Raw genomic sequence first — 27,413 nt, 5'->3', positions numbered from 1 at the left:
CTTAGGGTTGACTTGAGGTCTCGATCCGACTGAGCAGCTATGGGATGTGTTGTACAAACAAGTCTGATCCAGGGATGTTCCACCTCACAGCTTACAGGATTTAAAGAATATGCTGCTAACGTCCTGATTCCAGATACCACAGCCTATACATACTATAAACCGTGCTATAAATATTATTGCACGCCAAACGTGTGCCTCTCAATTTTCGGTCATGTGAAAGAAATGTGTTTTTATGTTCATACCAGCGTTTTATTGTAATTATATTGCTCTTGTTAATGTATTCCTTTGTTTCTACACAATCGTCGTGATGGTTTTCAAGAACCAGACACAACCCACAAAACCGTGCCTATTAGTACGTAAGAGTACTCCTATGATTCGCAGATTATTTTTCCACACTTGTAGTACGTGTAGTATGCGCTTTCGGCTCCAGGCTCGCGCGCACACACACACACCCGCGTGCGCTCGAGAAGCTGCGCAGGCGCGTGGAGCCTCGAGCCACCATCTACCCGGCCAACATGGAGAGAAAAGGTAATGTGTTTTAGCATTACCTATTAATGTTTTAAACGTCTCTGCTTCGTGTCACTGCTGTGTTTGGTATACTAAACGACGTGCGGTCGAATGTCGACATGTTATTGTAATATTTAACCGTTGAAATCTCATTTTCTTCGCGGACACGTCGCGTCGATAGGACGCTAATGTCACACAGCGGTTAGCTTTAGCTTTAGTGGGGCACCTAACGTTAACGTCGCGAGCCGATGTATCAAGCCCTTAGTGTAGTCATCCAGGGGTTATCACAGCTCCCTCGTTTATCTTTTAATGTTATAACATTACAGTTCCTGAACGTTATATTTCCCCATGTTGTAAATATATATACGACCGTGAAGAAGCGCAGTGTTTGTATAGCAGTATAGCAAAAAATCTCTGTGTAAGGCTAAAGTACCTCATACAGTCTTGATGGAAACTTCAGGAATCTTATGGTTTAGCCCCCGGCCTACTAATACAGCCACAGCCGCGTGAGTTGTGAGATTTTGCATCCTGATTCTGTGGTCAAATTATTTTTTCTAAAAGCATGTACATTTTAAGGAAATAATTTTAAATATACAGCTAGCTTAGGCTAACGATAATGACTGATGAGTTTCCTGTTTTTTAGGTAGTTATCACGTTCTGGGATTAAACAGCAGTACATCATTCAGACGAAGGGGAAAAGCCCGTCTTTGTCTGATGCACACTCTGGTTGTGCAGTGTCAGTCTATAGTTTGCAGAAGTGTTGCTGGTGGGTGTGTTTGAGCTAACTACATAGCTGTTGTGTTCTAAATTAGTCTTTCCCCTCTACCCCCCTAACAGTTCTTGCCCTCCAGGCCAGGAAGAAAAGGGGAAAAGCCAAGAAAACAACCAAGAAGTAAGTTTACTCTTTATTTACATGTTTTTGTTTAGTCTTTGGCACAACTGGGAAAGAGAGGTTTGTCTTTGCTTTGTGAACTTGACGTTATGCATATAAACATGACAGCATGATGGTTACAGTGCTGAGTAAATTCACTTGAAGGACAGCAGGTTATTTGCTGCTTTAGGGTAATGTCTCATTACTTGCTGAAGTCTGAAGTGGTTTGTGTCTGGACACTAAAAATGGAGGTCTCTTTATGGCCCTTACTGGCAAATGCATTCCATGCAGCTCCTCTGCACTGCCATAAATACACACACTATGGATAAATTTGTGGGCCACTAGCATGCCATGTGCACTTTGCAAAACTGATTCCCAGTTGGGACAAATAAGGCTTAACTTGCCTTGTCATGGATGTAAACTCTATTTTTGATTTGGCATGATGATTTATTCTTGAAATTCTGTGGTCAAAAAAGGTTGTGATCATTTTATGGTGTTTGGCCAGTATGCCAATAAATGTTTACACAAGCCCCAATATTCATGATGAATTCGTAATGAATTTTTGATCAGAATTAGAGAGTTGGTGTAAAAAGACAATCCTTTCAGTGATAAAATATTAGCCATTTAAGCACTTCTGATAATCTGATAATTTATCACTTGTTGAAATAAATATATTCTTTGTGCAATTTTTGTTCCATACATGGGGACTCGCTAAGCTGTAATGGTCCTCTTGCACTCTCATTTAGACATTGCAGAAGCAGTATTTGCTTTTGAGATTGCTGCTTAATTGGAGAGCAGAAACCCAAATATTGTTCCCTCTTTTTGGTTATCTATTTTCTGTCAAATTAATTAAAGTTTCTCGAAATTGGAAGAAAACCACCTTCTGTTATATTTCTGTTATAGGTTAACTGCTTTGCAGAGGGTAAAACCACTTTGTGCTTATAAAAGAAAGATATGATCTGATAAAATGCTTTTGAGCCTGTAAATGCACATCTTATCAGAACAGTATCAATATAAACAGTTAAGTTGCAATTGCTAATCAGATTGAACAAATAGTCAAAATAACCACAGTTAATGCTATCCTGTCCTAGGAATTCTGCTTGAAAAAAATACTCTTAATTAGACAACACAGCATACTTTTTACGTGCCTAATTTATGGTTTTATCACTAGGAGATATAATACTCCATGATAGCTCCAGACAGAAGTCCATGGAGCATAGGACTAGCATCATTCTAAACTGATCATGTTCTTTCAGACCAGCTCATCAACCGAGGGGGGCATCTCAGCAGCAGCAACCGCAGCAGCAACAACAGCAGCAGCAGCAGCTCCCTGCAGAACCTCAGCAGCAGGAGCCTGAAGAGGAGATTCTGGGCTCTGACGATGAGGAGCAGGAAGATCCCAGTGACTACTGCAAAGGTAACCTGCATGATATTGTATGTTTAAATGATAGTTGTGATCTTTAAGTACAATGTCTCCTGTTGTCTGTCACTTGTTTATAAGAGAGAGAAGCAATCCTTGCATCAATAAGGGAAAACAATGAAAAAAACAGGTTTCAAATCAGCTGCTTTTGTTTGTCTAGGTGGCTACCACCCTGTAAAAATAGGAGACCTGTATAATGGGAAGTATCATGTAATTCGTAAGCTAGGCTGGGGCCATTTTTCCACAGTGTGGCTTGCTTGGGACATTCAGTAAGTTCTGCTTTCATTACACAGGAATATCAGAAATTACACACTCACTCGCCACAAACACCCATTCCTTGTGTGCTTTCTTTCGGTCTATTCAGAGGGAAGCGGTTTGTGGCAATGAAAGTGGTAAAGAGTGCAGAGCACTATACAGAGACAGCCCTGGATGAGATAAAGCTGCTCAGATCTGTGAGTACTCCCCCTTTCATACACTGTATCTACAACAGGTCTGTTAAAAAATCACCCTAAAGATTAGATGCGCAAGTTTTATTATGCGCTACTCGTGCTGTTTTATGTTTAGGTAAGGAACACTGACCCTGATGATCCAAACAGGGAGATGGCGGTTCAGCTGTTGGATGATTTTAAAATCTCTGGGGTGAATGGAACTCGTATCCTTCCCATAAAGGACCTGATATATGTGTGTAGCCTGATGTTTCTATTGTTTAAGAATGCTGATGCATACACAGTTGCTGCAGACCTGGCTGACATCAGCATTTTCGTGAATTGTGATCTCATAATTAAAATCTAGACAGTTGTTAAAGCTCAAGAAGTTCCTTTTTGAATAATCTGTTATGGTAAAACTTAAAGCAGAATTGGCACTGTGTATTAAGTGTTCAGTCAAAGATGCTATATTGCTGATGTGGTTAATGTATTGGCAGCAATAATTTCATGTAGTGATGTTGGTGTCCTGATTAGTTGGAAAAATCACTTCTTAACTTCATGTCTAAGATGTGTGCATGGTATTTGAGGTGTTAGGACACCATTTACTCAAGTGGATTATCAAGTCTAACTATCAAGGTTTACCCCTCCCTTGCGTCAAAAGCATCATTCGGCAGGTAACCACACCCATACTTTCCAAGTATATGTGATAAATAATTGTCAGTAAAACGTCAATGCACTAATAGCAGGCAAACATTTATTTACTTTATGCGCATTGTCAGTGGTTTGTTATTAGTAAATTAAAATAAGAACAAGGGTGTTTGTCCCATGTTCAAGAAAGTGCACTGATGCATTTACTGTTGCATGTCACGATGATTGATGCTGTGTAGCTGGATTTAATTGTAATACATTTTTTCATGCTTTTTTAGGTTTTGCAGGGCCTCGATTACTTGCACACAAAGTGTAAGATTATCCACACAGACATAAAGCCAGAGAACATACTGATGAGTGTGAATGAGTCATATGTAAGAAGACTTGCAGCTGAAGCCACAGAGTGGCAGAAAGCTGGCGCGCCTCCTCCCTCTGGATCAGCAGGTCTCTTGCTGATTTCTCCCTTTTTTTTTCTTTCTTTTTTTTATGCATTATTAAATTCACTTTCACATTCACACACAGCTAGTGTGTTAATTGATTTCCACAGTGTATCAAACTCTCCTTAAAGTGTTTTTATGCCATATTACAGGCATGAATGAACTTGCTTGTTTTTGTTTGCCCGTGAACTCATTCTGTTTGACGTCTTATTTCCAGTATCCTATTTGATGTTTGAATGGTCTCCTGTACTCACTTGTACAGCCAGTCTGATTGGTTTGGTTTCTTTAGTCCTGCAACATTGCTGCTGTGTGACTATGAAAGACTAGGATGTGTTTTAACACCCACAGCTGTTTATTTTTTCTGTAATGTTTCTCTTTCTGTTTCAGTGAGTACAGCACCAGTACCTAAACAAGTAAGCATGCATGTGGTTTCAGAAATGGTCAAACTGCTCAAAACAAATATATACACTTGTTATAATATTTGTTCTGTAACTATAAAGAATATATGAGCGTAACCTGGAGAAAATCCCTCAACATGTTTCTTTTCCTCATCTGTACAGTGTCACCCTAGTTTCCCTTATGATGCCCCTTTTAGCCTACTGAGCATTACTCTAGTTAATATATATCACTTTTTGTATCAACTTAGGCATCCAAAATGTCTAAGAACAAAAAGAAGAAGTTGAAGAAGAAGCAGAAGCGACAAGCAGAGCTGCTGGAGAAATGTATTCAGGACCTAGAAGAAATGGAAAATGGCCCAGAGGGTGCAGAAGAGGAGGATGACGACCCACAATCACCCAAGTCACCTATTTATGCACCTCTTAGACAAGCCTCTATGCAGGATATTGGTGAAGAGGAAGTAATAGGTCAGTTTTTATTGGGTTAAGGTGGTTTTATATGGTTTTCGTATGTTTTGCACTTGCCACTTAGGTGGCTACAATTCTGTACAGATCCATTATTCAGATAGGCTGCAGAAGTGGCCATGGAGCAAAAGTTGAAAACATTTGGATGTATTTTAGATGAATTTAGATCACCTTGCCTGTTGATCTGTCTGCTGCTTTGCCACATACTGAATCAAATCTGTAGCGTGCATATGATAAAATTATTGAAAGTCTTAGACATATTATGACCTACACCTGTATTTTTGTAATAAAATCTCTGTTTGCTTGCTAGCATATTAGCTCTGGTTGGAGGGTGAAAGGCTTGCTTTTCTGTAATTTTATTTAAGACTGCATCATAAATTTACACGCTTACCCTGCTGCTTGGTGCATTTTCAAGTCAAATAGTAGTAGCCTTACTTGTAAATATAACTAGATAGCTAAAAATACATTTGAATGAACAAAATAATTATACAGTGAAACCTCAGATTGCGAGTAACGCTGTTTGCGTTTTCCGATTTTTTTTTATAAATTTTGACTTGGAAAAACGAACAAGTCTTGGTTTACAAGTACTGAGTATCATGTATCACGCATGCACTTCTTGTTTTGATGCCGAGTGTCACATGATCACAACTGAGCCAATGGTTTTTCTCTCTTTTGCGCTTCGAATTGTGGGTAATCGTCTCCCCTGCTGGGTCTTAGTGCGCGTCTCTTACTGGTATAATCAACATCCGTGCACGCGTGTACTGTTTACTAGAACACTGTGATTATGTAGGTGCACATAAAACATTACAGTGTTTTGTCTGTATGTGTGTGTACAGCGTGCGTGTACTGTTTATTATAACACACGTGTGTGCGCGCGTGTAAAGCAAAAGCAAGTCTCATTAGAGAGGTTAAAAATCCATTTTCTTTCTCTGCTCAAAGCTCAGCCTGCTTTGTGTCGGTGTGCACACATGCCATTGGAAACCGCGCCCCACACATACGTGGAGAGACCTCTCCAACTTTCGCCACAGATACAGTTGTGGTCAAAAGTTTACATACACTTGTAAAAAACATAATATCATGGCTCTCTTGAGTTCCCCGTTATTTCCACAACTTAGATTTTTCTCTGATAGAGTGATTGGAACAGATTGTTTTTGTGACAAAGAACTTTCATGAAGTTTGGTTCTTTTATGACTTTATTATTGGTTAACAGAAAAAAGTAATCACATCTGCTAGGTCAAAAATATACATACAGCAGTGCCAATTGGTTACATGTCCCTTAGCCGTTTTCACCTTAATTAGATGCTTTTGGTAGCCATCCACAAGCTTTTGGCAAGCTTCTGGTTGAATCTTTGACCATTCCTTTTGACAGAATTGGTGCAGTTCAGTTAAATTTGATGGCTTTCTGACATGGACTTGTTTCTTTAGCATTGTCCACATGTTCTAAATGGGGTTTAAGTCAGGACTTTGGGAAGGCCATTGTAAAACCCTTATTCTAGTCTGATTTAGCCATTCCTGTTGGAACACCCAACTGTGCCAAAAGACCCAACCTTCGGGCTGATGATTTTAGGTTATGTTGAAGAATTTGAAGGTAATCCTCCTTCTTCATTATCCTATTTACTTTCTGTAAAGCACCAGTTCCATGGGCAGCAAAACAGCCCCACAGCATAATACTACCACCACCGTGCTTGATGGTAGGCATGGCGTTCTTAGGGTTAAAGGCCTCACCTTTTCTTCTCCAAACATATTGCTGGGCATTGTGGCCAAAAAGCAAAAGATTTTTGTTTCGTCTGACCACAGAACCGTCCTCCAGAAGTTCTTATCTTTTGTCCATGTGATCAGCAGCAAAATTCAGTCGAGCCTTAAGGTGCCGCTTTTGGAGCAAGGGCTTCCTTCTTGCACGGCAGCCTCTCAGTCCATGGAGATGCAAAACACGCTTTACTGTGGACAATGACACCTGTGTTCCAGCAGCCTCTAATTCTTGGCAGATAGGCTTTTTGGTAGTTCTCGGTTGACTCTTCACCCTCCTGACCAATTTTCATTCAGCAGCAGGTGATAGCTTGCGTTTTCTTCCTAATCGTGGCAGTGACAAAACATTGCCATTCACTTTATACTTACAAACAATTGCACTGTTGCTCTTGGGACCTGCAGCTGCTTTGAAATGGCTTCAAGTGACTTTCCTGACTTGTTCAAGTCAATAATTTGTTTCTTTTTTTTTAGATCCATGCTAAACTCCTTTGACTTTCCCATTGTAGCGTTAGCGGGCGTTTGTATCCAATGAGCCCTATTTAAATGGCCTCAAAGTAGTCACCAGCTGAAGTCACTCATAATCACTCACAAGAAGTTAAGAGGCCATGCTATGAAGCTCATTTCACTGACACTAAAGTCACTAAAATTGCTTATTCATTTTGCTGTATGTATATTTTTGACCCAGCAGATGTGATCACTTTTTTCTGTTAACCCATAATAAAGTCATAAAAGAACCAAACATCATGCATGTTTTTTGTGAGTTGTAGAAATAACGGGGAACTCAAGAGAGCCATGATATTATGTTCTTTACAAGTTTATGTAAACTTTTGGCCACAACTGTATATACACACACACTCTTTCTCTCTGCTCTACACGAGAAGAAGGAAAGGGGAGCTTACTTTAGTTGCACACACATGCACAGTGCCTGCGCACACAAACGAATTATGCTCGTAATCCATGTTTCCATTGTATTTTTCATATAATGTGTATTTAGCTTCTGTTGTTATCAGAACTTTTAATTTGTTATCCAAATTCATTTCTGTTACATTACATGTCAAAGGTTTTTCACCACTAACTGTTGAAACTAAAAAATGCAAACTAGGACCAAAGATGCAAGCTTTCATGTTTTTTATTATTTTATATTATTTTTAATTAATAATTTCAGATTTAGCTTAAATAAGTAACAATATTTTGAAAAAAATATCTGATTGTCTTCATATAAATTAGATGAATTTTATTAGAATTTGCTCAGCATTTTATATCCATTCAGATTAAATTTTTATTCCTTTTCCCTCTTTAACCAGGTAACCCTAAAGAGTGTCTGATCTCGGGTGCTTCAGATGAGCTCAACTGTAATGGCTACCTGTCTGCCAGCCAAACCCTACCCGAGGAAGAACTAGATGAAGTCAAGCAACAAATGCAGCTAAAGAAGGAGGACCAGCACCATGTTAATGCAAAACCTTCAATTGACATTTCCCAGAGCCCTTATGAGTACTGTAATGGGCTGTACTCTTCTGAACCTGATCAGAGCCACAATAGTCGTGACATGAGGGAGGAGGGAGATGACAAATTGCAAGGAAGGCCAGTGCCTGCCAGAGAAAAGCAGTCCACACCAGAGAATGGTCAGACAGCTGCACATATGATAATTGCTTCTTTCTGGTCTTATTTTAGTTTAATCACCAAACTTATGAATACAGTAAAAAAAAAATTATATATATATATATATATATATATATATATATCTTTCTTTCTCCCACATGTATTGTGTAATTATTTGCCTATCTCTCTCTTATCCACTTTCAGCCAAACTCCCAGCAGGGTGTCTTTTAGTCAATCCCTTGGAACCACTAAATTCAGACAAGATCAAGGTCAAGATTGCAGACTTGGGCAATGCATGCTGGGTGGTAAGAGGCTTTATCATTCTATTGACCTTTTATGGATCGCAAAACATACAATCTCCAATTCCGGCTTTGTTTTTATGTCTCCGCCAGTAGGTGGAGGAGCGAGAGTTTTTGTGGTCATTGTGAGTCTAATTTTTGTTTGTGAGAGAGCTCTTGTATAATTTATATTAAATTATTATTTAAATCATCATATAAACGATGGCATAGTGGATTAGTGGTTAGCCTAGAGAGTTTGCATTTTCTCCCTGTGCTTGGTGGGTTTCCTCCCACAGCTCAAAGACATGCAGAATAGACTAATTGCTGTTCCCAAATTGTCCGTGGGTGTGTGTGTGTACACGTTTGTGTGCACTTTGATGGATTGGCACCCCATCTAAGGTGTACCCAAGTTTTTTGGGATAGGCTTAAGGTCTCCCGCAACCCTAAATATAGGATAAAGTGGTATAGACGATGAGTGAGTGACCATCATATAACCAGAATTTGATTCTGGAGTTAATTCAAACATGATCCACTGTCTAAAATGTATTTATTTTACTAAAATGTTTGTTTGTCATACATTAATTGTGTTTGTTCATGTTTGGGAACGATGCCTTTTATCAATGCTGCTTAGGCCAAGTTTGCAAGAAACAAAAATTAATATTTATGAATTTCTTTATGTATTTGTGTAACAGATCAGATTAATTATATTTTTATTTGTACAGTAAAACCTTGGATTGCAAGCATAATTTGTTCTGAAAATGTGCTTGTAATCCAAAGCACTCATATATCGTAGAATTTCCCCATAAGCAATAACGTAAACTCTGATGATTTGTTTCACAACACAATTTATTGATATAAAATGATATTGTGTAGGATGACTTTATCCATCATTAATGAAATTACTCTTATCTGTTGGTTTGCTGTAATCTTTTTTTTTTTCGTGTGACTTTAACAAGGAACCTATCCAATGACAATTGATTTTGCTACCTTTTGAGGACTTCGTAGAAATGTGACATTACAATGTTGTTAAACAGATTCATCGCTCACACTGCCACAGACTTTTAACCTTTCTCTTCACGGTGGCTGTTGTTGCAGTACAGTTACTAAAGAACAGTCACTACACTTGGACACAATAAAAAATGCTTTACACGCGCACACACATGGTTGCGATGCTATAGTAAACAGTATACATACGCATGGATGTTAACTATACAAGTGAGGTTCGCATACTGAGAGCAAGCATGGGAGAAGATTACCCACAATCCCGCAGCAAGAGAGATGAAAGAACTATTGGCTCAGTTGTGATCACGTGAAGCTCGACAGACAGCGTAAACACACTATTCATATTGCAAGACCAAGCTCATATTGCGTTTATCAAGTTAAAATAGTATTTTTTGTTTTACAAAACACTTTTAAACCAAGTTACTCTCAATTCAAGGTTTTCTGTACATCACTTAGCAATGGTCATTGTTACAAATCAGCTTTACAGAATCAAAAGTAAATTAAGGAAATGTGCTCAAATGTAAGAAAATATGTCAATATATCAACCAAAATGATCAGCTTGTTACTGATAAGCAGGTTATTGTCAACGGTGGCAAAAATAAACTCCCTGAGATCTCAATAGAAAGAATCCTGGAGAGGAAGCAGACTCAACAGAAAACCCATCCTCATTTGGGTGATGACAGGTAGAAGGGATTGTTTTGCAGCCATACTGTGTGTTAGGCAGCTGGAAGGTTAAATAACAGAAGATGTGCTTAAGTTATTATGGAGTCCAGTTCGTTATTAAAGGTTTAGGTACAAAACTGTAGAAAATTCCAGTCCTGAACTATTGAGCAACAGCAGTCACATGGCTTCAGAGAACAGCTGTCTGCATCAGCCGAGCCCAGGATCGTCTTTATGGTAGAGAGAGAGAAGAGATTGAGAGAGATAACAGTTAGGTATTGTCACAGTTACAAAATGTATAAGTTGAATGTATATTTAGTGTAAAGTGCAAGCGGAGACTCTGGCAGTACTAACTATGACAGCATAACTAAAAGGGAGAGCAATAAGGAAATACAGACATGAGGGCATGGGAAATAAATCAATCAGTTACTCCATGATGGTAACCATTTTTTTTTCTTCTTTTTTTTTTTCCTAGTAGATGTTTGTGTCAGATGAATGACTGTATATCTTCATTGTAAATTGCCGCCGCATTTGTTCTCCAGGTGTGAGGGCGTAAGATCACGTGCTGTAGCTCATTGAGGGGGGAAAAAAAAAACTTTTTCCTATAAATTACCTGGTTTGTTACAAAAATTTATTTACTATAATAATATGAAAATCCCAACATCAGCAACATCAAAACATGTTCTCACAAAATCAAACTTAAACCAGCATTATTAATGGGTTGATAAATTAGTCTCGCAATATTTGTTCTTTTGCTGATATGCAATTTGTAAGTGGAAAAATTGCTTTTGGTAAAGGCACTCACCAGCAAGTTTTGAGTGAGATGATTCTTTTAATCACGACTCGTTCACACTTTTAATTAAATAATGGGAATTAGTTTGCTATTCAGTTCATAATATTAAAAATGTATTTGGGACACATTTGTTCTAACGACAAATTAAGTATACGAAATATGAGGGGTTCAATTCTAACCGGGACTTGTGATAAAATCTCTCGTGAATGAAGACATAAGAGCAATTGACATTTAAGGAAGATTTAAGACTTCACAATATGGTGATAAGACTAATAATTTTGCAGAATGAAAAGTCTCAGTTTGATGTTTGCCGTATGACTTCCACTACCTATGACAAATGTGTTTTACCGAAGAATCGCATGCAATAGAAAATGGCAAAAAACATCACTTAATTTTTATTTATCTATTTAGTTTACTTTTATTTGGTTGGTTATTTATTTATTTATTTTTTGGGTTTCAGCATTTTTTTTAAATGAGAATCATTATTATAAGATCACATGCTGTAGCTCTTAACAGAACCAATAATTAAGAATAAATAAACAAAGCAATATTAGTGGCTTAAGATTTACAAATATCTTTGATTATGCTATTCTGGGACAATTTTCAGTAATGTCAGTCTTATTTTTCAGGAATTTTTGTAGAGGTTTGGAAGTTTAATAAATGTGTGGAATTTTAGCCAAGTTTTTTTTTTCTTATTTCATAACAAAGCAGCAAATCATAAATATTCGACCTAACAATTTGTACCTGATATTCAAATCCTTATCAGGAATTAGTGGGGAAATTGAATTTTCTCTAGTTAGTTGTTTATAAATGTTGCTTTAGAATGGTTCCATACAAAGTTTCAACACCATTTTCTTGGCCAATGCAGATTTGTGACTCGTCAGTTTCACCCAATCATCCATACTCTGTGGTTGCCTCTCTTTATTTGATTGTAACTTTTCTGTTTAGGTTAATGCTGCTTTTTTTTGGGGCCTTTTTTACTATTTGCAAGGCATATTGCTTTGCCTTTTCTGTCCTGATACCTTGATGTCTTTGATGGATTACTCTTGTGTTTTCCTTTTACTAATTTTTCTCACTTTAATACCTGCGCCGTCATAGATGATGGTGGACAACTAACATCTTTTGCCACACTCTGTTTTGTGTTTCTAACTTAAAGAATCTGATTCATTTATTTATTTTAACTTTGTTTAATTCACAGCTTCTGTTGTTGGGGCCATGTCTTTTGAGTTAGCCAAGGTTACAACTTATTTTGTTCTTTAAACAAAACAATTTTTTAGTTTTTCTTTTTAAACTGCAGACTAATTTGCATTTTTAGACTTGTGCAAGAGTTTGTTTTAGAAATGCAAATGGCAAGGTTATTCCATAACTTTTCCCTCATTACGTTATCCCAAATTTTTCATCTACTTGATCAAACAAAATGAAATCATCTGTAGCTGTCTTGGCAGTTGCAGGCTTTTGCTGAGTGTATTAGAAAGAATTATGAGGTCCTGTTTACAGTGAGAGAGTACTGAGGACATGCCCCCAATCCATGCATGTTTAAGATCTGTAAGAAACAATGCAAGTTATTGGATTATTTATCTGCTTTTTTCTGGAACCTAAAATTAAATGCACATATGACGAGACTGAACCCATTAATTAAAGTGATGTTTTCCTGCAGCACAAACACTTCACCGAGGACATTCAGACGAGGCAGTATCGCTCCCTGGAGGTGCTGATAGGAGCAGGTTACAGTACACCAGCTGATATATGGAGCACCGCTTGTATGGTGAGGGATAACAATGCAGTATAATGTCAAATACTGGACAAATGTGTAGTTTTAACATTACCTTATTCAAATATCTTTACAATTACTTAAGGTTATCCAGTGCTATTATTGTCCAATTATTTGTAAAAACTTGGGAGTTACAAAATAAGGATTTAAATTTTTTTTTTTTTTACCTAACTATTCATTGGCAGCAGTTTTTAGTTTTCCTTCTTAAAATAGAATCTCTCTTCCTCTGTGTCTAATCTCTCTCATTACAGGCGTTTGAACTGGCCACTGGGGACTACTTGTTTGAACCGCACTCTGGTGAAGATTACTCCAGAGATGAAGGTAAAGCAGTTAGTTCCTGTCTCCACCTTGTTTGCGTTTGACTTTCTTTACCAGTTGAAATATAATGCTAATTCTTCTGTGCTGATGCTAGTTATTTTTTAGCCTTTACTTTGCTAAGTGCTGTCACGCTAATGTATAATGCTGTCCTATGAGTGGCTAGTTTTACCTAGAGGTTAAGCATAGTCTCAGTACTGTCACATGTACTTTTGGCAGTGCGTTTTACATGTGGGACTAAAGTAGCATTCCTTAGACATCCACTGCATATGTGCTTACTGTCCCTTTTTTTGTTTGTTTCATTTTATTGATTAATGATCAAAGATTAAAAATAGGTTATATTTTGCTTGATATTTTTCTGTAGGCATAAATAGAATAAGATAAACTAACAAATTGTGATCAGGTCACATACTCTGTACTTGTGAGCCAGGCTGTAGGTACTGTATTGAGTATTCAGCTTTTTTGTTTCCAGCACAACTCGTGACTTGTTACAAAAGATAATATAACTGACTGTATTCCTGTGCCTCTTTCCCCATCTAACAGAGCTATAAAAATCTGAACCAATTTCTTTACCTTCTCTACTAGTTAATTTTCCCTCCCTTCTCATTCAGTTCTTGCCTCCTTTTTCTGCCATCTTTCTACGTTATGGTTGCACTAATACCTGCTGCCTTTTTAAATGACACCCTTAAAAGGATGTAGATGACCTGCCCAAAGCCTTATTTTCAAGTCAAGGGATTTAAAATTACCCAAATTTATAATTGCCTCAACATCTTATGTCTCTCATGCTTTCACTTTACCTGGTGCTTTTGTGATGCTTTTTACATTCCACATCAAAACTAAAAAGAGATCTCTTTCACCTTTTGTCTTATTTGGCATGTCTGTAAATTGAGTGCAGAGAGCTTTTGGTGTAGTGGTGCTTGTGTTCCTTCACACGTGTTACTGCAGGTTTTAGTATGTCACTAGCAAAAGTCATTTTTGTGTCCTTTTTATTTTTACCCATACATGGCATATAAATAATAGTAGAATAGGAATAGCATTGATTAAAAATGCAAATATAGGCATTACAATCTACAAGACAGGAAATGCTGTTGTAAAACACCTGCATGTTTTTTGCATTAGCTAAATGTTATGTAACTGACACAATTCAGTTCAGTTTTTGAACCAGATTTAATGCACTTGATATGTTCTGGTATCACCTGCTCCTGATTTAGACTGAAAGAATGTGGCCGTATGCACAGCAAGGTTCTAAATGTTGGGTTGAAGAATCCTAGACGCCATTTACTTTTTGCATCTACAATAACCTCTTTGTTTTGATGTGCAAGTAACATGCTTTGTGTGTGCCATCATTGCTATGTGACTGGCTGTTAACACTTGTAAAACATTAAACTCCTTTCGGATCATGCTTATTACCGCTCATCTTGCTTTTGTCCTTGCTACTGTCATTTTCTTTCTTTTTCTCTCGCTCTCTCTCTCTCTCTCCTGTCCTACTCTTGATTTTCCTCCAGACCACCTTGCTTTGATCATTGAACTGTTGGGTAGAATTCCCCGACACTATGCTCTGTGTGGGAAAGTCTCTCAGGAATACTTCAGTCGGAGAGGTACGCATGACAGTAAGACTTCCACACTGGGCCTCAAGGGCAAGTCTGAGCGAGTTTTTGCAGCTTCTTTTGACAGTGCATTTTACATTTACATTTACATTTAGGCATTTGGCAGATGCTCTTATCCAGAGCGACTTACATTTTTACCTCATTATATCTGAGCAGTTGGGGGTTAAGGGCCTTACTCAAGGGCCCAACAGTGGCAACTTGGTGGTTGTGGGGTTTGAACCTGGGATCTTTCGAACCGTAGTCCAATGCCTTAAAGACAGACATCAGAGAGGGCTGTATTCATGAAGGTTCTCAAAGTCCTCTCAGAGAGCAAACTTGGATTAAAAACATCTAGCTAGGAGTCCTATCTTAAAACTGTTTTTTTGTTTAGATTCTTTAGATGGACCAATCTCGAAATGATGCATGCTCCTGAAGACTGTGATTGGTTGTCACAAAAAAAAAAGAAAGAAAAAAAAGCGAGACCCGCAAACATACAAGGGTTTGGATTATGCTCAGACAAAATGTTGCGGTGTGCTTGTGGCGAGTCCAAGTTTCACCGTCCAAGTCAGAATAAATTATTAATAAACATACAGAAAATAAAATTACATTTAGATTTTTTTCCCCTTTGTATATTACTTTCTTTGTAATTTCACACAAATACATCACACACGCAGGTAGACTTATTGTGAGTGGCTCAGTTTTCCTCCTAAATGATGTCCGTAGCTTTTGTTTACACTGTGCTTATACCACCATCATGAAAACTCTTTCGTTTGTTCTTTAAATTTTTCATTATTATATATATTTTTAATCCTTCTTCCTTTTTTAAAATACTTCTCTTCTAAGAGTAGGGGACAAAGAATTAAGTTCTTCCTCACTGCCTGCCGTCAGTGTGCTTCTCTGTCCTATTTATCAGGTATTAGATTGGAGCATCTTAGAGCAGGTCAGGTAGGTTGGATTGGCCCTCTTGTTGGGACAGTTGCGGGTAAAAATAAAAAAATAAAAATGCATGCCTCGCGCATCACTACAAGGAGTCCTTGTGGTATGAGACACAATCCTAAGCCTTTGCGATTTATTTGCTTTATTTTATTTTCAGTTTATTTATCATGGTAATTTTGTCACCTTAGAAACTTGTTTAAGGGTCACTATGCTTCAAGATTAACTTTTGCCTTTCCTAGGATCTACACTCTTTAATTTTAACTAGTATTGGGAAAATGCCAAAAGAATTTTCTTGGAATTTTTTCAGTAAAAACAAGTTTTTTCAGGAATTTTCATGAATACGGCCCCTAAAGCAGATTCTAAAAGTTTTTAGCTCCTTCAAGATACAAGTTGTGTTGATGAACTTCTTGCTTGTCTGAGTGGTGCTTCCAGAAAAATAAAACAAACAAACTGCATTTAGCGAATCGTTAATTTATTCATCTGTGCAATTAAAGAACTTTGCACTCTGCTGGGGTATTAATGGAATGCTTTTAAAAGGAATGTGGACATCCAGGGCTCTCAATAACAGCCATCACAGAAACTTTACTTTAGAATGATCTTTTAAGGTTGATGTTAAGCGATTCGGAGCAGAAAATAGAGTAATGCAACCATTCAGAATTCACAATACTGACGACTGTCTCTGTGCTGTCAAATTTGAGCTGCACGCTTCCTCTCAGCTTCACCCTTGTCCCAGTGTGGATAAATGACTATTAACCATGTTTGATCGATGTTTTTTTTTTTTTTTTTTCTTTTTTTTCCCCTCCCTCCTCCCCTCCCCTCAACATTCACAACAACTTATTTTTGTTGCCATGCAAAATGGCAGATCATATTGCTTTGATCATTGAGCTGCTGGGGATGGTCCCACGCAAACTCATAATAGCAGGAAAATACTCCAAGGACTTTTTCACCAAGAAAGGTAATACTGTTTTGTAAATTCTCTGTTTTGAAAAATCCTAATGATTTAACATACAAACTATATAATATGTCAATAGTGAGAAGAAGGATATGTACTTAATAAATGTCTAAGGATTTGCTTATCTTTGTACACCAAGTGATTAAGCCTCCCGTAGTTTTGATAAGCTCTGTACTGAGATAACAGAACACTATAAGATGGAACCGAAACAGATAAAGTAAAAAAAAAAATGCACTAAACTATCGCTGTTCATTTAGGTTAGTTTTGTGTTGGTGTTCCACAGTTACTTGTGCATGCTTGTGCACAGCTAGACATCCCTGACTGCTTTTTTAAAAAATGTATTTATATATGTATATGTATGTGTATATATACACACACACACACACACACACACACACACACCACGTTCCAAATTATTATGCAAATTTGATTTAAGTTTCAAACTTTAAATGTTTAGTTTTTAAATTTAACTTGTTGATGGTATTGTGTCTCAGGACTCTTTGGATCACTGAAATGAATCTCAGACATTTGTGATAATTAGTTTGCCAGATTATCCCAATTAAAGGAAAAGTGCTGAAGAAGGTTATTAAGCAAGCCATAGGTTTCAAGCAATTTGGGAAAGAAAAAGGCTCGCTCTACTGCCGAAAAGCGTCAAATATTGCGATGCCTTGGACAAGGTATAAAAACATTATATTTTTCATGAAAACTTAAGCGTGATCACCATACTGTGAAGACATTTGTGGCTGATTCAGAGCACAGGCAGGTTCTTGCAGATAGAGGGAGAATGAGGAAGGTTTCTGCAAGACAAATTCATTGTATTAAGAGAGCGGCTGCTGAAATGCCATTACAAAGCAGCAAACGGGTATTTGAAGCTGCTGGTGCCTCTGGAGTCCCGCGAACCTCAAGGTGTAGGATCCTTGTGCATTGCAGTTGTGCATAAACCCACTATTCGGCCACCCCTAATCAATGCTCACAAGCAGAAATGGTTGCAGTGGACTCTGGCATACATGAAGACAAGTTTTTAAACAGTCTTGTTTACTGAGGTCGTGCAACCCTGGTCCAGATGGATGGATGGTTGATGGATGGCCACCATGTACCAACAAGGCTGCGACGTCAACAAGGAGGTGCCGGAGTCATGTTTTAGGCCCTTTTAGAGTCCCTGAAGGTGTAAAAATGACCTCTACAAAGTATATTGACTGACCACTTTCTTCCATGGTAAAAAAAGAATCGTGCCTTCCATAGCAAAATCATCTTCATGCACGACAATGCACCATCTCATGCTGCAAAGTATACCTCTGTGTCATTGGCTGCTATGGGAATAAAAGATGAGAAACTCATGGTGTGGCCACCATCCTTCCGTGACCTCAACCCCATTTTAAACCTTTGGAGCATCCTCAAGCAAAAGATCTGAGGGTGGGAGGTGGTTCGCATTAAAACAGCAGCTCTGGGAGGCTATTATAACATCCTGCAAGAAATTCAAGCAGAAACTGTGCAAAAAAGTTCAATGGATGCCAGAATTGTGAAGGTGATATCAAAGAAGGGGTCCTATGTTAAGATGTAACATGCCCTGTTCCATATCATACCCTATCATATGGTTGATGACTTGAAAATTATATTGACTGTCATTTGCAATGACTAATTATGAAAATCAGGGAAAGATATCATTTGCGTAATAATTTGGAACATGGTGCATTTGTGTGTTTTATTTATATATATATATATATATATATATATATATATATATACACACACACACACACACACACACACACACCTAAATGATTTTACTGCAGCTTTTCTAGGACATATGTTGCATTCGTGGAGTCATACTGGACAAATAACAGCACTGTTTTCTCAATAAGCTTCGTCATAGGAAGGCACACTTAAAAAAAACTACAAGTATGTGTATGCATTACACTGCTAGGTCGGTACATATTAAATTTGTTCATCTCAAACAAAAATCATTATTGTAAGAAAATCCATTTGATGTAAGGCTTAATTCAAGTAAGCTGACCTATTTACATTTGCATTTAGGCATTTGGCAGACGCTCTTATCCAGAGCGACTTACATTTTTATTTTAGTACACATCTGAGCAGTTGAGGGTTAAGGGCCTTGCTCAAGGGCCCCACAGTTTGAACCTGAGATCTTCCGAACAGTAGTCCAATGCTTTAACCACTGAGCTACCCCTGGCCCTCCCCCTACCCCTGACTATTAATTGTGTACGTGTTTGGAGACATATTTTTTTTTTTTTTACAATTTTGCATGTTCTTGTATGTGAATATTTAAAAACTGAAACATTCTTTGATGGGGTTTAAAATTTGAAAGTAATAGAAAGAAAAACAATTTTACATAAATAAATATCTACCGTGATACACTTTCTTCAAAAATTGCACTCCTAGATAGACCAAAGAAAAAAAAAGTCTTGAGCTTAGACTCAAATGTTTACATTTCACTTCAGAGATTTGGAATTAATCCAGGTTTAAACAGTCAGGTAAACGGATCAAGTTTATTTAAGATATAAGCCTAAGCGCTAATGCTATGGTTGGAATTATTTCATTTGACAGAAGTGGGACACAAGACCTTGCTTGTCATTTAATTAGCAATAAGCAGAGCAGCTAACTTACGTGAGTAATGTTTCTACATATACATCGGATATAGAAAGTCTAACCCTAGTTAAACTTTTTTGTGATGTAAAAAAAAAAAGAGACCAAGTTGAATATATTTAATCTAAACTGTTCGACTGAATTTACCTAAAAAACAACTTTGTGTGTAAACTGTACAATTTATTTTAGATTTAACAAACTGTTAACAATCAAATCTGTGTTGATTAATCTAAAGCCAATACCTGTGAATACAGTGTAATTCATTTAGAAAGTTTCACTTTATTTCTGAAATGTGTGCATTTCATGTTACAAAATACATGGTCCCATTTCTTCACAGTTGAGAAAGCTGTGCAAAATAATAGTTCCAGCTATAGTAATAAGTGTTAATGATTATTAAAAGAATCCTTTTAAATATCCCATTTGTGACTTATTGCTATTATAAACAAAACTTTTTTCTCCTTAAATGAAAAATGCTAATCTACAATAGAAAACAAATTAAGACTGTTCTGTTAAATCTAAAGAATGAAATATTTAATGGATGCTTGTTTTAACATGTTTACATCATGCTAGACTAGAGTAAATGATGAGGTATCAAAAATGTAAATGTTTATCGAATAGCAAACATTTTTCTCTTTTATCCTTGTAACCTGCACACGTTTGCTGTGACAACCCTGCATGTAAATGAGAGAATAATGTTTTTAAAGATATCCTTACATGTTAGTTACTGTCGTTCGGGTTAGTCTGTGGAAGGTAAAAATTTAATTGTAAAAGTGTAGCATAATCGTCAGTTTGCCAGTTTGTATTTTGTGGTAGTTTATTTATTTTTATTTTTTTTCCAAAATATGCAACCCTTTATCATTTGTGATCACCATAGAGGCCCCAGTCATGCATGTCTGCTTTACAGGTTAATCCATATTGTGTGTTGAGTGTGTGAGGTGTGAGGAGATGGTGTTTTGCAGGGGCTAAATGCGTTCTCTGTGCAGGTGAACTGAAGCACATCACCAAGTTGAAGCCGTGGGGTCTGTTAGAGGTGTTGTTGGACAAGTATGAGTGGTCCCGCGAGGATGCAGAGACCTTTGCAGATTTCCTGCTCCCCATGCTTGAACTCATCCCTGAGAAACGAGCCACAGCGGCCGAATGTCTGCGCCACCCCTGGCTTGCCCTCTAGTGGCTCCTGTAAGCCACTGCAGACGTATTGTCCTCCACTTCCACACAAGACTGCAACGTATCACTTTCCAGTTTGAGTGCTTACCTTTTAGTACTTGTACTTTGTTTGTCTGTGGTTTCCTGTTTGAATCTCCTGGGGAATTTTTTTTCCTGGTGATTTTATCACCTATGACTTATTTCCTGAGGCAGTGTTTGTCCTCAAACTTTTCTTTTCCCTCTAAATTTGCACAACAGTTTTAGGGAACATCTCTTGTATTATTCAGGCTGTGTGCTACATGCTAAAAGGTCAAATTTCTGTATTTTGCTAGGCTTTTACTGAACATGGAGTTGATGTAAGGGCACATAATGTGGGTTACATGTTTCCTAGTTTTGGGAGCACTCACATCAGAGATAGAAAATGAACCATTGGGTTTACATCATAACTGTAGAAAAAGCAATTCAATCATTTGTAGTTTATTTCAGGAAATGCCATACCACTGTGTAATATTTTTGTCTCAAAAAGTGTCAGTTGTTTCCTTTTTATATGTGGTGTTTTTGGTCAAATCTGAGTACATTTGGAGGGTTGCTTTCTCGCTTTCTATGCTTCCAGAAAATGAGTTGCTGTTAAACACCACCCAGAAGATGGTTGTGAAAAGTGTGCGCGTGTGTATGTTTGTCTTGTCTGTGTATATATGTGTACCAAAGAGTTTGCCTTGATCTGTATATTACAGCCATGTACAGTTTTTAAAGAAAACCTACTATTGTTAACTAAGATTATTTAGCTGGACAGTAATGTTTTAATAAAATATTTGGGAGATGGGTGAAATTTTCTTATAATATTCTGGTTCATTATGGTTCTTCGCAGTTGGCAGAACAACTTCTGGATTCAGGATTTTCCTGTAGTGACAAAGAATGATGTCATTATGCTTTCAAAGTCAAAATGTGTTCATACAAGTTTGTCATATTTGGTTTTAGTGTGTTTTAGAATTTTAGCATTGCTTATGCAATCTAATCACTTAAATTCTAATGCTCTGGCTCAAATTTTATAATCTAGTCTCTAACTTTAACATTGAAACACAATTTAAATCAAATGCTTCGGCTCACCGCAAATTCTTTTTAAATGGTTGTATATTTACCTTCCCCTGACTCTACTTCAAATTCATCAGGTAGCAGATTTTCCTGTCGGTTTCCCAGTGTGAAGGCCACAAGTGCGAGCATGAGTGCGTCCAGGATGCAGATGATAGCCAGAATGTAGGCCCAGCGCACTGTGCAGTTTCCCAGCGTGTATTTACTCGTCCGCTCACCACACATTCGCTTTACCTCAGCGGAGTCCCATCCGTCAGGGTAAATCATACAGCCCATCACCAAGAGCACAGCTACAGGATGCAGAACACATTGAGTAAAACTTTCACCAAGTATGACTTTTTATTTTTGTGTGTTTAGTAGAAACAAAACACTGAGCTTTTGCTTACAATGCTACTCTGTCAGTAATGCCCTCAAATGGAACGCCTGTTCATTCCAGGGCACCATGCATGCACATGTTCACATTTAGGAGTAATGTATCTTAACCAATCTACCTACTGGCATGTCTTAAGGAGGTGAGAGAAATCAAAAGAATAAGAAAATATGCACTGAATTTGCACACAAATTCCATACTGGAATACATTCATTCCCCCAAGGTCAGCACTGAGCCAGGGGCCTGTAAGGCTATTTAGAACCCTTGGTGTGTTGAGAGTTTTTATCCCAGGAAAGCTTGAGATCTCTAAATTGATTTATGCTTTAGCCTGCCTTTGAGGGTTTTTTATTATATTTAGGTAGGTGCCCCAACAACAAGCAGTCACTCAGTATCCAGGGTAGCAGTGCATTATAAGAAGGTTTGGGTGTATTTCCAACTGTCTCAAATACTGTATCATAAACAAATAGAAGAAGCCGTTACTTGGTACACATTTATAGCACTGTGAAATTCTTTTCCTTATTTATCCCAGCTTGTTGAGAAGCTATGGTTAGCACACAGACCAGCCATCATATGGTAGCCTGGAGCAGAGAGTAAAGGTCCTTGCTTAACTGTGGCAGCTTGGCAGTGCTGAGCCTGAACCCTTGACCTTGACTTTGACCTTGTCTTGCTCAACAGTGGGAGCTCGGTGGTGCTGGGGCTTGAACCCCGACCTTCTGATCAGTAACCCAGCATTTGGGCATTGAAAAATAGAAACAATTCTTCTTTCATTTAGCCTCACAAGTATTTCTGATGTATAGACAATATACGGTACAGTGTTCTCACTAACCCTCTCCTAATCAAGGCAATAAACAAGATCTAAAATATACATCTGTACATTATAGACACTGCACTTCCATTAGATGATAGTGGGGATGCAGAGTTTTAATTCTTTCCCAATATGACTACCTTGTCAATGAACACAGTGGCCTGTGCTTCTCCCCTGAAAAATATTCATAGAACAAGCATGGGCAGAAAAGAAAATGCTCATATGGATTTGTTGCAGTTTCCATTTTTGACCACTAGATGTAATGATCAGATTTCGAACTCTAGAAGAGGGGCAGATGCGCACTCTGTACAGCATCTAGCAGTGTGACAAAATAACAGAACAACAGCTTATGTTTGTTAAATGACAAGTTTTTTTTCAAACATTTAATAAAATTAAAACGTATAATGATTCTCCTCTACATACAAAGTTTTTGCTCTGGAATTTTGCTTATTTCATGTCAGTATAAATAACAAATGAGACATGCAATATAAGATGGTTTACTCTGTCTGCAGTTTAGGTACCGTGGACAAAATATATTCACTCAATAAAAATGTAGGAAATGCAAGTATAGTCCATCATCACTGTTAAATTTGATAAAATGAGAAATACTAATGATAACCTTAACACCTAACGCAAATTAGCTATTATTTGAATCGCAAACCTTATGACACTGCAAGAAGAAAATATTGGGAAAATGGTAAGCAATAATAAAACTGCAGCATTGGTGGCATCGTGACCCCTTCCCCCCAGGTTTGTATGATCTCCCAGTGCTTGGTGGGTTTCCTCCTGGTACTCTAGTTTCCTCCTACAGTCCAAAGACGTGCAGAATAAGCTAGCTGGCTTTCCCAAATTTCCTGTATTCTGGATTGCCACCCTGTTCAGGGTCTAGCCTGCCCTTGTTTAAGCCAAGTGCCCTAGGATAGGCCTCAGGCCTCCTGTTACCTTGTGTACAGGATAAGTGAATAAGTTCCATTCCAAGAGTTCATTCCTAAGTCCAACAAACATTAAACAGGTACTAGGATACCAATACAATTGGCTATACACAGTATATTACAGTACTGTGTTCTTTAGAATCATGCTGATTGTTTAACGATTCATGTTAAAAGAATGAGCAATGTCTTTTCACCCTGCTCCATTGTCTCAATTACAGTTACTTTTGTCCTCATTGTTTATTGTTTGATGCTTTGACGCTTGCTTCCAGACATCCTGGGCTTGTACTGCAGTTGCAAAGGATGCATGCTGCACACATGTATGTCGGACATGTGATCTAGCCTCCACAATTAAACATGCGTATCTTCGAAAGTTCATAACTTGAATGTTTTTATGTAGGGGACATACTGTATAGATAAGTGAGTGAGTAAGAGCTACTTGAATAGCATAAATCTTTTGTGTTATTTTTGTCATGAGAAGATGACATCACCCCCCCCCCCCCCATTTTGACCCCTTATCTCTTATAATATATTAAATTATTGGTACAAAAGCCTATTAAAAAATAATAAAATAATTGTACTTATCGCCATGAATCCTTTTGCTTTTTCAAGCTTCATCTTAGTGCTTGGGCTTCCATGAAAACAAAAGGTGTGCAAAAAGCAAATCAGGAAATTAAATACTTCTAAAGCTGAGGTCGTGTGTGTGTGGTGCAGCATATCTGCTTTCTTTCCAGGAAGTAGGCAATGTTAGTTGGTATGGTAGGTTAAGATCTGGCAAGCACAGGCTTTCTACATAAAAAGGAACTCAGTGGATATTTATAACTTGTAGTGGTAAACATCACATTCTTTTTTTAACATCCAAAAATTAGTTCTTTTAAAGTTCCACATGTCACTAGTTACTGTAAGCTAGTAGACTCCATTTTTCTTGAGGGCAAAATGGCAATAAAGGCATACAATTATTTTAAGGTGAGCTCTAATCCTAGTGGACAACACAAGTGCTGTATTTAGAGCCTATGGTTATCATACTTCTACCTCTTGCAGTTATTTAGACTAACAATTAATTTTCTTATCTAGCTTAATGTTCCTTGCTAACATAACGCAAATGATTAGGTAATAAAGACAGTTCCTTAAATCATCCTAAATAGGTAATGAATCTCCAATAGTATCACATATACCTTTTAATGTAATAGTAATAAATGATAATAAAAATAATAGACATAAAAATGACATCCCTTTAGAATCAGCAGCTTTATTAGGATAACGTCACCATGCTCAGTGTCTAAAACTTAATTTACTGAGCACAGCACTGTCATAACTAAAAATTTAATTATATGTGCACTTTAAATCATTGCAATAGGTTAGATAAAGAAGACAAACCTTCCTAAGTGAGTATTGTTAAATATGATGAATTTTAATTTTCAGAAGGCTGACCATTATAGACAATATATTGAAAAGTAAGTGTAGAGATGTGTAGGAATATTGTCTTAATGCATTTTTACCCATACACACCATTGGACAGATAAGTTAGGAACATTTCACCCAAGGTCAATCTTGGCACAGTTTTTTTATGTTGTGGTTGTCCACATGCTGTTTGAAATGTGATTAAATATTCTTTCTTGTAGATTTTGGCAGGACAACATGGAACCTTGGCAAGATTAAAATAGCCAAAGCTTGTTTTTACAGCATTTTTATGCCGTTAAATTCTTGAGATTGATTGGTCAGAAGGTGTCAATTAATTTCCTACAACAGCTACGTTTTGTAATACTTTGCAGTTTTTTTTAATGAATGCAAACATGGTAGACATTATCACTTTTTTGTTACGTGCGCTGGGTAGCATTAGATATTTACAATTAATAATCAGTTTACTGTAAAAAACAAATATTTTAAAGCTAGATATCTGGAAGCAAAAATTGACTTATCAAAAGAATTAACTATTTAACTGATTCTTTTAAGAATGAAAAGTCTGTGTTCACAAACCAGAGATGTTTACTATTCACTATTAACTTTAAATCTAAAAAAATATCAAAATAAACAAAGTAAATTAACTTTGAATCACAATGTTTTTACCTGATGCGGTTTGCATCCATGCACATATCTTGTACACACTGGCTGCACTGCAAAAGAAGAAGAGACTGAAGGAGACCATGGTGCCAACATTAAGCAGCATTGCGGTTCCCACAAAGAACATTGCAGTCTTAAATGCCCCAGATGGAATGGAGTTAAAGTCGAGCACACTGCCCTTGCAGACAAGCTCTGAGGTGATGGGGTTGCCTATGCAGTAGTAGAAGAGCCCAAAGTACCCAGACTGTGGAGTGTTCACACTGTCGCCAATCCAGTAGGGCTGAATAAACACCACCATTGTGATGATGGTAAAGCAAATGGTTAAAATTGCCCACAAGACACCAATGGCTCTGACGTTTCTCACATAATTTGTCTGGTAGATTTTGACCGCCTCTGTGGCAGGAAGCATTTTCTCCATCTTGAAACTGATTTAGAGGTGTTTAAAAAGATGCAAGACCTAAAACAGGTTTAACTAGCTAACATTACTTTAGCAAATCCTTTATCTTACCAAAACTGCTCTCCAAAAAATAATAATAATAATAATAATAATAATCTACCAACTGTACCAGGTCGATCACTCTCAGAAGATTTATGCTTCTGTAGTTAGTTCACTGATACAGTGCTGTATCTTCAAAAAGTGACCAATGAAGCATCAATACATGTTCTTTTGTGTCGGGAACAACATCCTAGCCAACAGAGGTGTCATGGGGTATAAATTTTAAATGGTAATGTGATCAGAATAAGGTGAAGAAACGGTTGACCAGAGTAACCAGATATGCAACAAGCCTTGGTATAAGTGTACAGCTAATTTCTGAATGTCATAAAGAGGACATGACAGGGTTCCTGTTTGGAATCATATTTAACATCAGTTTCGATATTTTATGAACACTCTGATGTGTGTAACATTTTTAAAAAATCAGAGATTAGCTGATGTCTGTAAAAGATAAAGTACCATAACTGATGAAACTGTTTCAGATGTTGAACTAATAATTGATTGAAAACCTTCCCAATCCAGCATAATTTTACACATGCTTGAAAAAATTGTATACGTACTTAGAGGAAAAAACACTTTGGGAGATACACAGATATTTTATCATATAATTTTTTTTTATTATTATTGTTTTTTCTTTAGCATTTTAGGTATGATGTTTTGGTTCAGGGTTAAAAAAATCGAAATGGGAAGTGCAGAGTAGAGACATGAAAACACTTCTTCTCTGCTATTTGTTTGATGTTAGAAACTTTAAACTGTGTTTCGAAACCATAGATTTAAAACAATCACTTTTAAAACCTCTGTAGCCCATGCCAAAACATTACTCCACTGGACAGAGAGGAAACACTGCACAAAAATTGGATTCATCTCTATCTTTGGTACTGTTGGTCTTTCATATTCCATGGATGCTCAATCAGAATAAGTTCTGAGGAATTTGGGAGGCTGGAACAACATCATTGACCTCTTTGCCTGCTAAGCGCCTTACACCATAGGCTGTGGTGCACAGAGTGTTCTGATACCTGTCTATTGTGGCCAGAATTTGTCTTTTTCAGCGATTTGTACTTCATAGTCTTTTTCTGAGAGATCGGACCAGATGAGCTGGTCTTTGATCCCCAC

General features: G+C 37.4%; 2 protein-coding genes across 4 annotated transcripts; one reads left to right on the top strand and one right to left on the bottom strand.

Moving 5' to 3' along the window:
* The first annotated feature begins 427 nt into the window (after positions 1-427).
* Positions 428-21,382, top strand: srpk1a (SRSF protein kinase 1a). 2 transcript variants are annotated; one of them, XM_053503812.1, is made up of 16 exons: positions 428-528; positions 1,345-1,399; positions 2,635-2,795; positions 2,959-3,067; positions 3,163-3,250; positions 3,363-3,450; positions 3,791-3,897; positions 4,150-4,315; positions 4,696-4,721; positions 4,955-5,171; positions 8,219-8,536; positions 8,718-8,818; positions 12,904-13,011; positions 13,269-13,338; positions 16,717-16,809; positions 20,394-21,382. In XM_053503812.1, the coding sequence occupies exons 1-16, from the start codon at positions 516-518 to the stop codon at positions 20,576-20,578; spliced, it is 1,905 nt and encodes a 634-aa protein (XP_053359787.1). In that variant the 5' UTR covers positions 428-515; the 3' UTR covers positions 20,579-21,382. The 2 variants fall into 2 exon arrangements, with proteins under 2 accessions (XP_053359787.1, XP_053359788.1); XM_053503813.1 differs by lacking the exon at positions 16,717-16,809.
* Positions 21,365-26,225, bottom strand: lhfpl5b (LHFPL tetraspan subfamily member 5b). Of its 2 annotated transcripts, XM_053503815.1 has the most exons (3): positions 25,814-26,225; positions 21,693-21,932; positions 21,365-21,453 (listed from the first exon to the last, which is right to left on the bottom strand). In XM_053503815.1, the coding sequence occupies exons 1-3, from the start codon at positions 26,223-26,225 to the stop codon at positions 21,443-21,445; spliced, it is 663 nt and encodes a 220-aa protein (XP_053359790.1). In that variant the 3' UTR covers positions 21,365-21,442. The 2 variants fall into 2 exon arrangements, with proteins under 2 accessions (XP_053359790.1, XP_053359789.1); XM_053503814.1 differs by lacking the exon at positions 21,365-21,453 and having other exon boundaries at positions 21,673-21,932.
* Positions 26,226-27,413: the final 1,188 nt, after the last annotated feature.

Source organism: Clarias gariepinus, chromosome 9, assembly GCF_024256425.1.
Source record: "Clarias gariepinus isolate MV-2021 ecotype Netherlands chromosome 9, CGAR_prim_01v2, whole genome shotgun sequence".
Lineage (NCBI taxonomy): Eukaryota > Metazoa > Chordata > Actinopteri > Siluriformes > Clariidae > Clarias > Clarias gariepinus.
This window is presented reverse-complemented; position numbering and strand designations above follow the sequence as displayed.

Bases quoted from the DNA above. Each gene is read 5' to 3' on its own strand.
- srpk1a (XM_053503812.1), top strand. The intron at 5,172-8,218 runs GTCAGTTTTTAT...CTCTTTAACCAG, and splicing joins TGGTGAAGAGGAAGTAATAG to GTAACCCTAAAGAGTGTCTG. The intron at 16,810-20,393 runs GTAATACTGTTT...TTCTCTGTGCAG, and splicing joins GGACTTTTTCACCAAGAAAG to GTGAACTGAAGCACATCACC.
- lhfpl5b (XM_053503814.1), bottom strand. From the start codon at position 26,225: ATGGAGAAAATGCTTCCTGCCACAGAGGCGGTCAAAATCTACCAGACA. The intron at 21,933-25,813 runs GTAAAAACATTG...TGCATCCTGTAG, and splicing joins ATGGATGCAAACCGCATCAG to CTGTGCTCTTGGTGATGGGC.